General features: G+C 45.3%; 1 protein-coding gene across 1 annotated transcript in view; it reads left to right on the top strand.

The window, feature by feature from the left end:
- The window catches only part of LOC119394103 (phosphoserine aminotransferase), a 27,989-nt gene continuing 13,718 nt past the window's right edge, over positions 1–14,271 (top strand). The window contains exons 1-6 of the mRNA XM_037661350.2: positions 1–311; positions 419–479; positions 884–953; positions 2,364–2,569; positions 7,191–7,268; positions 10,035–10,129. Of these exons, the coding sequence (XP_037517278.1) occupies positions 258–311; positions 419–479; positions 884–953; positions 2,364–2,569; positions 7,191–7,268; positions 10,035–10,129 (564 nt within the window). The 5' untranslated portion in view covers positions 1–257. The remainder of the gene's footprint in view (positions 312–418; positions 480–883; positions 954–2,363; positions 2,570–7,190; positions 7,269–10,034; positions 10,130–14,271) is intronic.

Raw genomic sequence — 14,271 nt, forward strand, 5'->3', positions numbered from 1 at the left:
TTCGGGGACTGCTGCGTGCTTGGTCGGTGGGTGCCCTTCTCAACTGGGGCTGGGCTCATCCAGTTTGTCGTGCGTACTAGCGACGACCGCGTTATCTCGTATCTTCTTCCTCGCGGTAGTGTGGCGCGTCGCACGACCGTGGTCACACACGTTGAAAGTCTTGCCGCCATCCGGCACATCGGTGTAAGCGGACCGTAGTACAAGAGCGCACAGGACGTGGATACCTCCCCTTCGAGACCTGTTGATTGCACCCGAAGATGGCACAACGCAAGCTCAACTTTTCGGCCGGACCTTCAGCTGTGCCGTTGGAAGTGAGGACCTTTAACAGCCGTGCACATCAGTGTATGCGGCCAGCTTCGTCAGTGAATGATTGACAGATTTTCTGTTTCCTTAATGACCCCGTCGTTCTCTTTGACAGGTGCTTCAAGTTGCGCAGGAAGAGATGCTGAATTATAAAGGATGTGGAGCCAGCGTCATGGGTCAGTGGAAGATGGCAGTGTTTTTTTTTTTTTTTAAAGTGGGGCAGTTTGTGTTTGTATCGTGTTTAAATGCATCATGTGTGCTTTCAGTGAAAGTTTCGTGCAGCTAGCATACACGTGGTACTTACAAATACCACTGATATTTTTTTTTTAATGTTTTCTGAAGAGATCACCTGTGATGCGATTTAATTTTAGAATATTAGATTTAATTCTTGATGAATCAGTGTTCCACATTTAATGCAGCATTTGACATGATACTAGGTGATCATCTTTGACTGCTTAAAAAGCTGTTTCGCTGCTGACAATAATTTGAGTATAATGCAGTTAGCATTTGTGGCGTTAATGTTGAAATTTATGTGCACTTATGATATAGAGATGACATGCATTTTTTTTTTTTTTTGCAGAGCTGAGTCACCGGTCAGCTGAGTTCGCAGAGATAGTGGAGACTGCCGAAGCCGACCTGAGAGATCTGATGTAAGGCCTTCCGGACTTTTTATCTTATCCAAGTAGACAGATGACTTCCAAACAGTCTCTAGACTTCCCCTTTACTGTTATCTTCATATGACGCTGTGGCCAACCATGATAAAAGTGTATTGCCTGCAACTATCCGCTTTATCACAGATGTTCAAGCAGCTGGTTGCATCAAGTCGAGATAATGTCCTTGTACGGAAAGTATGCACAGAGACAGATATTTGCAAGGCCCCTGCTTGCTCTTAATCTCTGAAGGCCAGTTCATATTTTTCACTTTTTGGTATTTGGCAACATTTTCAACATACTGTGCACTTGTACTTTCAGCCTCTTCTTCTGTTGATAAGAGGAACCTCTTCATTGTGATTAAATAGATAGTAGAAGCATGTTGATGTTCCTCACAACCACCAACAATGTAGTCTGATGATGAAGATTTTTTTGTATAACAGAGAACGAACTGAAAAGCTAGTGCTCAGTTTGTATCCACCACAACTTGCCATGTTGGCGACATTGTTGACACTGGTTACGGCCAAAAGTGACGAGCGCAAAACAACATGCCGTTACGCCGACATGCATGAATTTATACAAAAGAGCAATCCACCAATCGCGGCTATTGCGCAAGAAGTTGCCAAAAATGCATCTTGAGAAAAGCACATTTTAAAGGTAAAATTGAAAGCTTCTCTGTGCGACAAATATCTGAATTTTAAGGATATATCTTCCTTCATTGGGGCTTGGGAATCACGGTTATTTTGAGCATGTGGCTTTGTTGAACTCGTCCAAACTGCAGTGACAAGCAGCCACAACATGTTAGCCGGGGACACTAAACAATGCGCTCTTGCTATTTTTTAACAGTCATCTTGCGGTCTTTAAATTTGATTTTAGCACTATTGCAGTTTAAATACAGGCTTAATTTTCTTTGCCCTGACAGTAGAGAAGCTCGCCTTGACAAAACAAGTAAAATAAAAATAAAAACAATCTAATTCTGAAAAAAAAAATTGTTCTTAGAGTAGCATTTCCCCTTACAACGAGGCATGATGGTCTATCGCTTTAGAAAAGTGTCAATTACACAGCGTCACTACGATACCACCTTCCTCGGTATTGCTGAGGATCTCTAGAAGAGTGAAAAGAAACAGGACAATCATGAAATTAGCACAAGACAACATTCATTGTGTTATTCTTTTTTCAAAAAAAAAAATTAATTGATAGTCGTCACTGTTCTCTGCTGCCTGCTTGTTTGCCCCATTCTTTAGCACTCTTCAAGAGACTGTCCAGTACCAGCTTACCCAACATTCGGTGCTTCTGCAGTTTATCATTGAAAATGTTAGATGACGTGTGTGATCTCGAGTTGCAGGAATAAAGACGTAAGTACATACAAAACCCAGTTTGTATATGAAGCATGAGCGGTGCTCAATGCAGGGGCATTCCTTCCAACTACAAAGTGATCTTCATGCAAGGTGGAGGCACCGGCCAGTTCAGTGCCATCCCGCTTAACCTGTGTCCGCGAGGCAAGGAGCAAAAGGCCGACTACGTCATCACTGGCACTTGGTCAGCCAAGGCAGCCAAGGAGGCCGAAGCTCACATCCAGGTCAACAAAGTCCTTCCCAAGGTTGACAAGCACGTGGGTGAGTACAGTGAAAGTTTCACTGAAGTAAATTTTTCATCTTAGTATAGAAGCCTGAGCTAGCTGGTAAACACTCATATTTGTAAATGTGTTCGCTTCACTGTGTTTGGATGATAGACGAAAGGAATAGACTGGACAGGCCCTGTCCCTCTTGCATCTGTCCCGTCTACTCCTTTCGTCTATCGTCCAAACATCGTGAAGCGCACACATTTACAAATGTGGGTACCTTTAGTGTCCTAAAAGAAGAAGGCTATAACTTTGGGTGAGTTGGTAATTAATGGCAAGCAGAGGACAGCGTGACGAAAGACGCTTGGCTGTGTTTACTGGTGATGTAGAGGTTATTCATCCAAGTGTGCTCAGAGAGAAACAAAAACAATCAGAAGTGCCTTATCAAGCAACACATACAAAATAAGCACACTGCGGGGGAGGGTGCAAAAAACAATTGCTAATCTATACATTCACCAGCATGAGCCGCTAGATATGAAAGGTATACAGTAACAGAGCACTGTGATAAACATTTTGTCCCACAAGGCAATTTATACCCGATGAAGATGACCTAACCAATAATGCTGAAAGTACTGTCTATTGAATGAGAGTGCGAGGGTAGAGCTGCTCCGTGAGATCCCGGTACTCTGATGGACAGGCAATTTTTCAACCGTTAGTGCTGCGGATTGGGAGGTGCCTGTCATGCACTGCTGCCGTGCTTACTTGGTGTGGCTAATTGCATGAGCTGCCTCGCCAGCACGGAGAGTGCAGTGACCAGCATGTACACAGTCCATATCACAATAAGCTGCATGCTGACACGAATGAATGAGCGAGAGCAGAGGGTACCTGTAGTACATATTGGCTTCCTTTTCTTTGGAACGCAATTGGAAACATACACCAGTACAAAAAAGAAGGAACCAATAAAAGTAGGGGTGTGCGATCGAAATTTCAAATATTTTTCAAGTAGTGTTTGCTATTCGATTCGATTCGCACTGGAATTTTACTATTTGAACTTCCCAAAAACAAATACAGTCAATGTCAGATTGAAAGTGACCCCTTCAGATTTTCAATATGCTTCACCTCATTACACTCGTATTGCGGCAAAGCTGCTTTTTAAGCTCCGTTACAGTCGAATTTTGCCAAGAGACAGTCAACGTCCGATTGGAAGCAGTCCCTAGATTTTCAATATGCTTCACCTCATCACAACCCGGTATTGCGGCAAAGCTACCTTTCAAGCTCTGCCATGGTTGCGAAGTATTAACTCATGAAAACGCTGGTTCTAACATGGAGATGAAAGATGTGGCAGAGGTGGGGACTCAATTAATGCTGTTTTGGACCTGAAATTTGGGCAGGAAGTCCGAAAAATCGGAAGCCGAAGCTTTTTAGCACCCAAAATTTCAGATGTTCTTATATATCGACTTCTACGAGGCAGATTTAGAAATCCGGACTTGAAGGGAGCACACCCTTGCCCGCCACATCAGGTGGGCTTCCACAGAAGTTGAAAGAGGAGGACAGGCTGAGGAAATTGCATCTTTGCCTATCACGTGTAAAGTGTTGTCGGCAACACTTTTGTTGCACCAAATCATGTACGTAAATAGAATTCGTCCGCTACATTGCCTCATCCTTGATAAGACAACTATGAAACACCACTCTATCAGTGCTTCATCAACCTAGCAAAAAGAAACACTTTCATGTTGCTATCTTATAAGAATATACTTAGGAATCCTCTCTAACTTTTTTTTCTGCAATTTCGCTTCGAAGTATTTGAAAAATATTCTAGAAATATTCGAAAAATATTCGATTCAATTCTCACTCACACTTCAGTATTCGAATTCGCTTCGCACCCAAAATTTTGCTATTCGCACAGCTCTAAATAAAAGGAAAAAGAACGGCCAAGGAGGCTGAAGCTCACATCCAGGTCAACAAAGTTCCTCTCCAAGGTTGACAAGCACGGAGTGAGTACAGTGAAAGTTTCACTGAGGTGCATTTTCATTTATATACAGTACTTTCAGTTTCCTACTCGGGAAGAAGGCTAGAAGAATGGGTGGGCCTCTGCGGTGGTACGGTGCTCGACTGCTGAACTGAAGGACGTGAGTTCAATCCCAGCCGCGGCAGTCTCATTTCCATGGAGGCAGAATGCTAGAGGCCCTTGTACAGTGCTCGTCAAATGAAGCCCGAACAGTGGCAAGCCTTCGCATGGTATAGTGCGCGCCGTCCAGTTATCACCATTGACAGGCGCACATCCGGTTTGATCGCACTGTGCATATGCACGCCTGTCCATGGTGATAACTGGACGGCGCGCACTATACCGCCGCGAAGGCTTGCCGCTGTTCGGGTTTCATTTGACGAGCACTGTACTTAGATTTAGGCACACGTAAAAGAACCCCAGATGGTCGAAATTTCCAGAGCCCTCCACTATGGCGTGCCTCATAATCATAACGTGGTTTTGGTACATAAATCTCCAGCAATTATGATTATTAGTAGTGGTATAGGGGAGTTGGTAATTCATGGCAAGCTGTGACAAAAGATGTATGGTAGTGAATTACAGCACTGTTTACTGGCATTGCAGAGGTTATATATTGAAGTGTGCACAGAAAGAAACGCAAACAATCAAAAGTACCTTATCAAGCTACAGGTACGAAATATAGCTTCAAAGACCACATGTTAACAGTTCTGTAAGACCTTCGTCTTTCTTAGAGGGGGGAGGAGGATATCCATTTTTAGAGTTGTATTATTAGTACATACACATTCTCTCCTATGAAGCTTTCAAGTGCAGCCTTAAATTGTTAAAATGACCAGAGGAATTTATGGTTGAATGCAATTTATGCAAAGTACAATACAGTGTTGGGCCCCTTTGTGCATATGTCTATGTTTGTGACACGCAAGGTAAGGGACAGAAAAATAAAAACAAACAGGAATTGCTAACCAGTACCCATTGTGTGTCAGTTTTCATCTTTCTTCCACTTAGTACTTTTCAGTTGCACCAAAGATGCTTAAAAAATAAATTTTTAGTCTGAAAGAGGGGAGCAGGGGAGGTTTTCTTGACCATTGTTCGGTTTTTAACCCACTCATATAGCTCCATTGTTTCATTGTGTTAGCAATGAAGAAGTGAATATGCGTGTGCTATTTTAAATATCTTCCTCTTGCTGCACGCTGCTGCACAGTGTAACACCACTACTGAAACTTTTTCAGTGTTTGCCGACTGCCATGTATTCAGCTCTGCATCAGCTGAATATCTCCCTCCAAACTGTGACACTAACGTTAGTGGAACTAGCAGACTACTGGATATGCCTGGATTGTCTCTCTGAAATGCATAGTCTTATCGATAACAACTGGTGAGGCTGTAGTAAAGTCCTCATTACATGAAAGTTTTGAAGATTAAGGTGAGGGGCTAGTGCTACTACTCTTGCTGAACTTCAAGTGAACTTCAAGGATGACAGTCAGCTTGCTGAGCAGAATTTCAGTGTTTTGTAATTACTAGGCATGCACGAATAGTAAATTTTATGTTTGAAGCAAATAGTGACTTAATCGAATAATTTCGAATCGAATTCGACTAGTCTATAGCACATATTATAAAGAAAAATGAACATATTTGTCGTGACCAAGCTAACGTGCACAATAGTTTTTAAAACTGAAACAAGGCGTGTGCAAATGTTATTTTTTTTGCTCTTAAGGGAAGTGGAAGCAACTTTGAATAGTAGCAGGATTTTACTTTTGGTAGAATGCAAGTGATAACCTGTAAAATACGTAGCGTATTAAAATTTACTATACTTCGCGCATATGAAGCCGGTATAATAAGCTTTTAAACTTAAAAAAAACGATGAATCGATGTGAGGGTAATTTGCTCATTTAACCTTGAAGTGGGGCTACGCGGCAGTGAGGATTTCCCCTGGATTGGTGTATTCACAGCATAGCACCCCTCTACTGCAGTGGAACCACCTTTACAGGGATATTGCATGTGGTTAATATATATCTCGTTGTTCATTTCGAATACTACTTTGAAATTTCGAATAATTTAAATCCGTGTAAAAGCGAATTCGAATACTGTAATATTCACACATGCCTACTAATTACATATATCCTACCTTTTAGATGCGAAGTATCTTAAGGCGGAGCTCAATCCGGTAGTGGTGGTGGTGGTGTGCGGCGTGACCACCCTTACTGCGCATACCCTCTCCACACACCTCTCTACTCACCCTCTCCCATTCCCCTCTCCCCTCCCCCTTCCCATACCCCTCCCCCTTTCCACTCTTCCTCTGAAACGCGGGCTAGACATGCCGAAATTCTCTCCTGCGCAACGCCGCGATGAGCTCGAGCGCATGCGCGTCCCCTCCCCTTCTCTCTCCTCTTCTACGCTGCCCCGCCTCTCACCCGCCTGTCGACCGCGTTCCCCCGCTCGCCCTGTGAGAATTAACGGCCAGGCTAGATGGAAGATACGACGCGCGTAGCGTCCCTCTTCGCGTTCCACGACGCGAGGTCGGTAGCATGCACAACGAACGCCAACGGAACGCGATCGTGCAAGTGCTCCGGCTTCGCATCGCCTCATAGTCCCTTTTAGCGGGAGATGGTGTAATTTTTATTGTCTTGTGCTAGTGGTCATGCATGTGTGTTGAGACATGAGTTCTTGTTTTGTGCAGGCATTCCACCACAGAGTGAGTGGAAGTGCAGCCCAGATGCAGCCTACCTCTACTACTGTGACAACGAGACCATTCATGGTGGGTCTGCTTCCGTGTGCATTTTATACCGTGCATGAAAAAATGAGCCATTATGAAAACTTCTTTCTTTTTTTGTTACCACAAGTCTGGCTTCATGAAGCTCCAGAATATGTATTGTATTTATATACAGTAAAAGCTCGTTAATTCAGGATTTCACGGGACCGGAAAAGATGTCCGAATTAACCGAATGCCGAATTAACGAATGAACAGGAAAAACAACATTAAAATTTAGTTGGAGAAACATACCTTTATTTGCTGAAGTATTTTGTAATAGTCATCTGCGTTTTTGCGCAGATTCCGGCTGACATTACAATTTTTCTTAACTCTTCCAAATGGCCAACTGCATGCAAACTGTCGGAAGTGCTCAGGCAAACGTCCTCTAATATCAAAAGCGCCTCCGAGACTTCCCGTGAGGCGCGATGAGGTCGCGACATCGTTAATAATTTCTTGATCGAGCAGGAGACCAGTCGTGGCGACACAATCATCAATCGCGATGTAGTCCTGAAGGGTCATATCTGTGGGAAGGACAGCATCGAAGGTCGGGCAGTCATTGTCGGTGGACTCTGCTGACACCTCGTCGATGCCATCGTCAGCTACTGCCGCATGCTTGGGCCTCACATGTAAACACGGTCGCAACGGGGAAAAGAAAGAGAACTCCGCAAGAAGAGACGGTGCCGACACAGCACAAGGGAAAATGGCGTCGAAGGCGCATTGGAGCGAAGAAAGAAGACGCCGACGTTCGGTGACGCTGTGATCGCCCCCACTAGTTGATGACGATGGCGATGTCACTCAGGTTTCGGTTTCGCTCCAGTGGTGCCAGCGCTGCTTTACCACACTTTTGTGTAGCGGCAGCCGTCAGCATTTGTCCGAATTAAGCGGTGCGGAGCCCTATTCTGACGAATTAACGAAGGTTTGGTCCCATAGGTTAACATGCACTTTGGCCGGGACCAATAGAGCCGTCCGAATTATCCGAATTTCCGAATTAACGCGTGTAGAATTAACGAGCTTTTACTGTATGATACACAAATGTGGCATATATATTTGACACAGCTTTATCGTCATGAGATCACTTGGACGTTATAATGTGCATTGCCTGCAGTCCTTTTAAACTTAACTCGAGTCTATTTCCTTGAAAATATTCTTGCACAAAATTTATATTTATTCCAGATATGAAGTTGGATGCATAAATGCGGTTTAATCATATTCTAGCTGTCAGCTATCCTGATAATTGTTCGAAATGTGATCCTGATCATTGCGTTATCTCACACAACACGAAATGTTTTAAATATTGAAAGCTAACGTATGACATCATACTTTAATGTGTTTGTTCCAGCACAGAAAAGCAATTTTGATTATAAGAAGCATGGCAACAAGGTTACTTATCAATTTACATGGAGGCATTGCTTTCGGCATCCAAGCGTGGTACTTAAACTAGAAAAAAACCTCAGTACACTGAAACCTCAGTGATACGAATCTCACGGGACCACCAAAAATATTCGTATCATCGGAAATTCGTATCACCAGATAGCATGGAAAATTAGCATGCGACAAAAGAAAGCTGGCGTACATTTTCATTTATTGTTTTTCAGGGCCGCAGCAACGTCAGGAAGAACCCTGAATCATTTTCAGTTAAGCTTTTAGATGTCGGCAATCGTACCAGCACTCGTAAATATACGGCCCGTATGCACGTATTCATTTAAAGAACCAGGTGCGTTGTGACCCGCGACAGCAGTAGCCCCTTCCAAATTTTAGCATGTTTATTTTTTTTTTTTTTTTGCGTGACACCTGAGTATTGCAGCGAAAGTAACAAAATGAGCGCTTTGACACGATTTATCAAGGCCCCGAAATTACAGAACCACGGTCCTGTGTTATTATTTTGTTATGGCGGAGGTCTTGGGGAGGTTTTTTGGGACATTTACGGTCGTGCCCGCACAAGTGCAACCTCAACGGTCGCGCATGTTGACTTTGTGAGGCCTGACTCCTTCGGCAAGACCGTCCTCGCCTTCTTTCGGTCCTCGTCCACCTTTCATAGGATGTCTGATGCACGAGGCAGGCACGTGTAAACACAGTACAACGATAGCAGCCCATGCCGACGCGTTAGAAAAAACAAGCGTGGCGCTAATGTCATCTGTGATCTAAACGCGAAGGCACACAGAGGCGCATATAAGTGCCTCAAAGATTCGCGCACACAATCTCGGAGGCCGCGACACAGTCTCTGAAGGTTTATTCTGACCGTAAGAAAAGTGTTTTTCTTACACCGTTATTCTGACGATTTAGTAGGTGCGGCGCGAATGCCCACGCTTGCGTTCCCGCGCTCGCACGTGCGTGGCACGTCTTCCGCGACAGCGCGGACAGCACCTCTTCGTATTTGGGCGGTAGCGTACGTTCGTATCAAACGTCGCTGGGTGAAAATCAGTTCGCAACAACCGTACTACATTATATTGCAGGCTAATGGGACTTGGCCAGGACCAATGAAAAATTCGTATCATCCCGAAATTCGTATGAGCTGTGATCGTATCACGGAGGTTTAACTGTACTACATTTATGACATACTGACCATTAATAACCGGCATGAAAAGTGATTGGTATGTTTATAATTTATGTGACCAGGATGTTATTAAACAGAGAAAAGTGAGCTGGTGCACAGGGTGCATGTAACTGCTGTTGTTTACGACAGAAAACAGCGTATGCTATTCCACGCCATTTTCTGTAAGTTTGTCAACGTGCAGGTTACTGAAAAACATTTCCTTCTGCGCACGTTAACAGGTGTCGAGTTCAACTTTGTCCCCGACAGTGGGTCAGTGCCCTTGGTGTGCGACATGTCTTCCAACATCTTGACAAGACCGGTTGATGTGTCAAAGGTGTGTGCGTGACTTTAATTTTATTTGCAGCATTAACAAGATATAAGTTCATTAAACTTGCAGCTATGTCCAACTGAAGACGATATTGGTTGTAGTATAGAAAATTACTACACTAATTTCTACAGCCCGTAAGGGAGCATTAGTTATGAAAGCTAATTTGCATACTGTTTAATCTATAGGCTTCCCAAGCATCGCTTAGCGGCGCTGCTGCTCTTGACAGGCAGCGCCATCTCTGGCAGAAAAAGAGAAACTGGGGTGTAAGCAGCGCGCGTTTTCCCTTCTCTCCACCGCGTTGCCGCTCGCTTCTTTGCACGTGCAGAGCTCTCGCGGCGCCTCACAATGTGCCGCCTGCAGTGCGGGTTCAAAAAGATCTCACAGCTGGACAAGCACTTCCAAAAAGCTAACTTGAGAAAAGGAGAAAGGCTCGTCAATCACGTTAATGGGGAAGAGCAGACGATCGACAACAACGACGCCCGACTCAAAGCAAAATGCATTTCCCAAGTCGCGATTACACCGTGTAGGACGTATACCGTATATACTCAAATGTAACGCGAATTATTTTTCCAGATTTTTGCTACCTGAAGTCGACCCTCGCGTTACAATCGAATACCAAAATAACTACATCTTCTTCCTAGACGCAACTAAAAGTCATCCCTCGCGTTACAATCGTGGTCGCGCTACAATCGAGTAAATACGGTACCTCGAGGCAAGTCTCATTCTGTCATGTTAAAGATGAATAATGGTCCACATGCACTCCGAAATGAAGCCGTACACGCTATGGATGTTCTGCGGTGTGGACTACGAATCATATGATTGTTGTTTTGATATGACATGCTTACAGTAGCAGCCGTGCACTTTCGTGAACAAATGTTTGCGGCGTGCGAAAAAAAGAAATTACACGGCCATGGCCCTGTTTCCTGAGAAGGTTAGAGTCAAGTCCTTCGTGCCGCTGGAGAATCGCCCGCCGATTAAGACGCGAGGCAGCTAGCTGAGCTTTAACCACTGTGAAGCAAGATGAACTGCTCGCCTCATTTTTTCGGCTCTTGCGTCATACTTGCAGTCTCTTTTTAAAATATCGACTTGACAGGCGTATAAAACCTGCTGCGCGAAAGCGGCTACAAAATCGCACAAAGTCAGAAGGTGACAGAAGGTTACTTCAAGGTTGCAATTGCAAAGCATGTATTAAGTGCCAGTTATATTTAGCGGCTTAAATACATATCACACTAATAAAGTGACAAAAACAAAGCGAACCTGCAGAACGATGTCAAAGCTTGCTGAAAATCCACAGACGTCCGTTCCGGCGTAATAAAGCAGCCTTCCCGACGCGTGAATTGCAGGCGCCGAACTTCTCATGATGTGCCGAGTTCAGTTGAATTCAACCAACCGCGCAATGCTAACGGTATAACGCGAATGTGAACGTTCAACAATGACTGGTAGGTCTCACGAACACGGGGAATCAAAACACAAAGTTGCTTCACCTACAACCGTAACTGGACTTTAACAATACGAGAAGACAGCGAGTAATCATTAATGTAGTCGCTGCGTGCATGCGCCGCGTTACTTACCGATTCAGGTAGTCGGAACGAACGAAAGCGATGAACTCAGACAGCCAAAATAGAAGGCGAGACAGCGCTGTCAGCTATCCACGCTTGCCCACCTTTATTTCTCGTACGACACGCCCGGGAAACGATAGTTTCACACGTGAATCGCGTGCCTTGGTGTTGTCTGCACTGTTGTGGCAGCCCACGACACAGGAATACTTCCGACCTCACGTCCACTTCCGTGGGGTCGCTTCTGCCATCGCGGAAATGCGCAGCTTCCCACAGCAAGCCTCTCGGTTCAACGTGCCAAGCTGACGCCCCCCCCCGTTACCCGCACCGACAGAAGAACGCGTGCGCACGTGCACTACTGCTACCGTGAAAGGGGCTGAGTTGGCTGCGCATAAGCTCCAGAGCTTTCCGACAGAGCCGCAGCGCGGCGCTGTCGTCTCGCCGCAAACTTGAACCTGGGATCCCTATACCAAGACGTTTATTGGGCAAGCTCTGGCTCTGGGGCTATCGCCATTGCCTGCAGGATCGGAGGCAACACAAGCTGTCATGCTATTATGATATGGGAGATTGACTGTCATTAAAAAATGGCCATGCATAATAGTTTGTAGTGTTTATCTTTAACATGCAGTATTCTGATAAACTAGCCTTCAGGAGAGTGCAGTCCTCACAAAGCTTGTCTTAACGTGGATGATGGTGTAAATGCTTTTGTTCTAAAGTAGTTGCATATGTTTGACATCTCGACTCCTATTTTGCACTGAAAAAAATCACAGTTTCGCCACAAGGGCGAAGCAATGAATGCGATAGCAAGAAAAGCGGCCCGTGATGGACGTGCTGCTACGCTGCATACACATCTGCCCCCCGGCAGCAACTATACTCGCGGACAACATTTCTTGGCAATGAAGCGAAGGCTACAAAGCCACAATTGCGTCCGTATTTTCTGCGTGAGATATATAAAATACTCCTTCATTTTCTACATGTAGCTTTTTGAGACGGAACGCAGCGCTCACAAGTAAGATATATGTATTTCTTTTATTTTATACGTTGTCACTTTGCGTTTTTGCGTGCGTGAAAAAGTCGCGCATTTTACCCGTGCCTTAGACCATAGAGTTTCCTAAAATGACCTAGAGGGAACTCTGGCGCTGCGATCGTTCAGCCACCATGGGAATGATGGGTAGTACACGGATTTGCCTAGTATTCGTGCTTGTGGGCTTCGAACGCACTTGTGGCTTTGTTTATTGCTATGTTTTGGTTTTTCTTTCGGATAAAAGAATGGATCGTTGTGAACTTCGTGACCAGATTTGAATCGGTGAGCCTTAAGAAGTTAAAGTGGTGAAGTGAAACTGCTGATTTTTGCTGAACTTCGTTTTGCGACAAAGCGGTTGCAGGCGACGCGGAGCCAAACGGAACTGAAAGAACGAAGTTTAGACAAATCCGTGTACTACCCATGATTCCCATGCTGGCTGAAGCGCGATGCATTGCAGCTCCCATAGACACTAGCGCCAGAGTTCCCTCTAGTAAGTATTGTAGGAAACTCTATGCCTTAGACGATAAGCAGCGTTTACGTCGAAATGCAACGCTAGCCATCACTTTCCACGGCGTTACGAGACGTGCGCCAAACCGGACTACTTCGCGTAGCAGTACATGTGCAGACACTCCGCCCCGTAGCTTTCCCTTCATTGTCAAGAAAAGTTGTCCGCGAGTATACCGCACGAGTAGACAGCGGAAGGGCAAGGTTCTCCCTGCGCAAATATTAGAAGAAGCGAGCAAGCTGGCCGACGACTTAAATGCGCCCGTTTAGGGAGCCTTCATGTGCGCGCCTCCGTGCCTCCGACGGAGGCGCGCACATGAAGGCTCCCTACGCCCGTTGCGCTCCTCGCGCCATCTCGCTGGTAAATGAAAAAACGCTTATAAGCACCTGCCGTCTCTGAGTCCTGCCAGTGGTAAAGGATGTGTATATAACGCTCGCCGTTAGCTACCTGAAGGATCTGCTTTTTGTGGCGTAATGGTTAGCGCCACGCGCTGCGGAGCGAGAGGTTGCTGGTTCGATTCCGCGCTTCGGAAGCATTTTTCTGAATTATTTTTCTTTGGGACTTTTATTGCGATAGCAATTATATGGACAGTCTCGGCTGGATTCTGCCGTCGCCGTCGCCGCCGTCATGCACCGTATGTGTATAAGTATTGTGACAAAGAAACAGAGAAACAAGAGACAACGCCCGTTCGTGGGCCGGCTGTTCTTATTCTGACCTCGTTCTTCTCTTCCACGCGCATCCTGCTCTCGCGCCAGAGCCCCGGTGTCGTTCTTCGTCATTACAGTATGTATATATATATAAAGGCCCCAAAGAAAAATAACTCAGAAAAATGCTTCCGAAGCGCGGAATCGAACCAGGGACCTCTTGCTTCGCAGCGAGCGGCGCTATCCACTACGCCACGAAACGCAGATCCTCCACGTAGCTAACAGCGAGCGTTATATACACACCATTTAGCGCTGGACGGACTCAGAGACAGCAGGCGATAATAAGCGTTTCTTCATTACCAGCGAGGTGGCGCTAGGAGCCCGACGGGCGCATTTAAAAATCGTCGGCGAGCTCGCTC

Source organism: Rhipicephalus sanguineus, chromosome 5, assembly GCF_013339695.2.
Source record: "Rhipicephalus sanguineus isolate Rsan-2018 chromosome 5, BIME_Rsan_1.4, whole genome shotgun sequence".
In the NCBI taxonomy this organism is placed as follows: domain Eukaryota; kingdom Metazoa; phylum Arthropoda; class Arachnida; order Ixodida; family Ixodidae; genus Rhipicephalus; species Rhipicephalus sanguineus.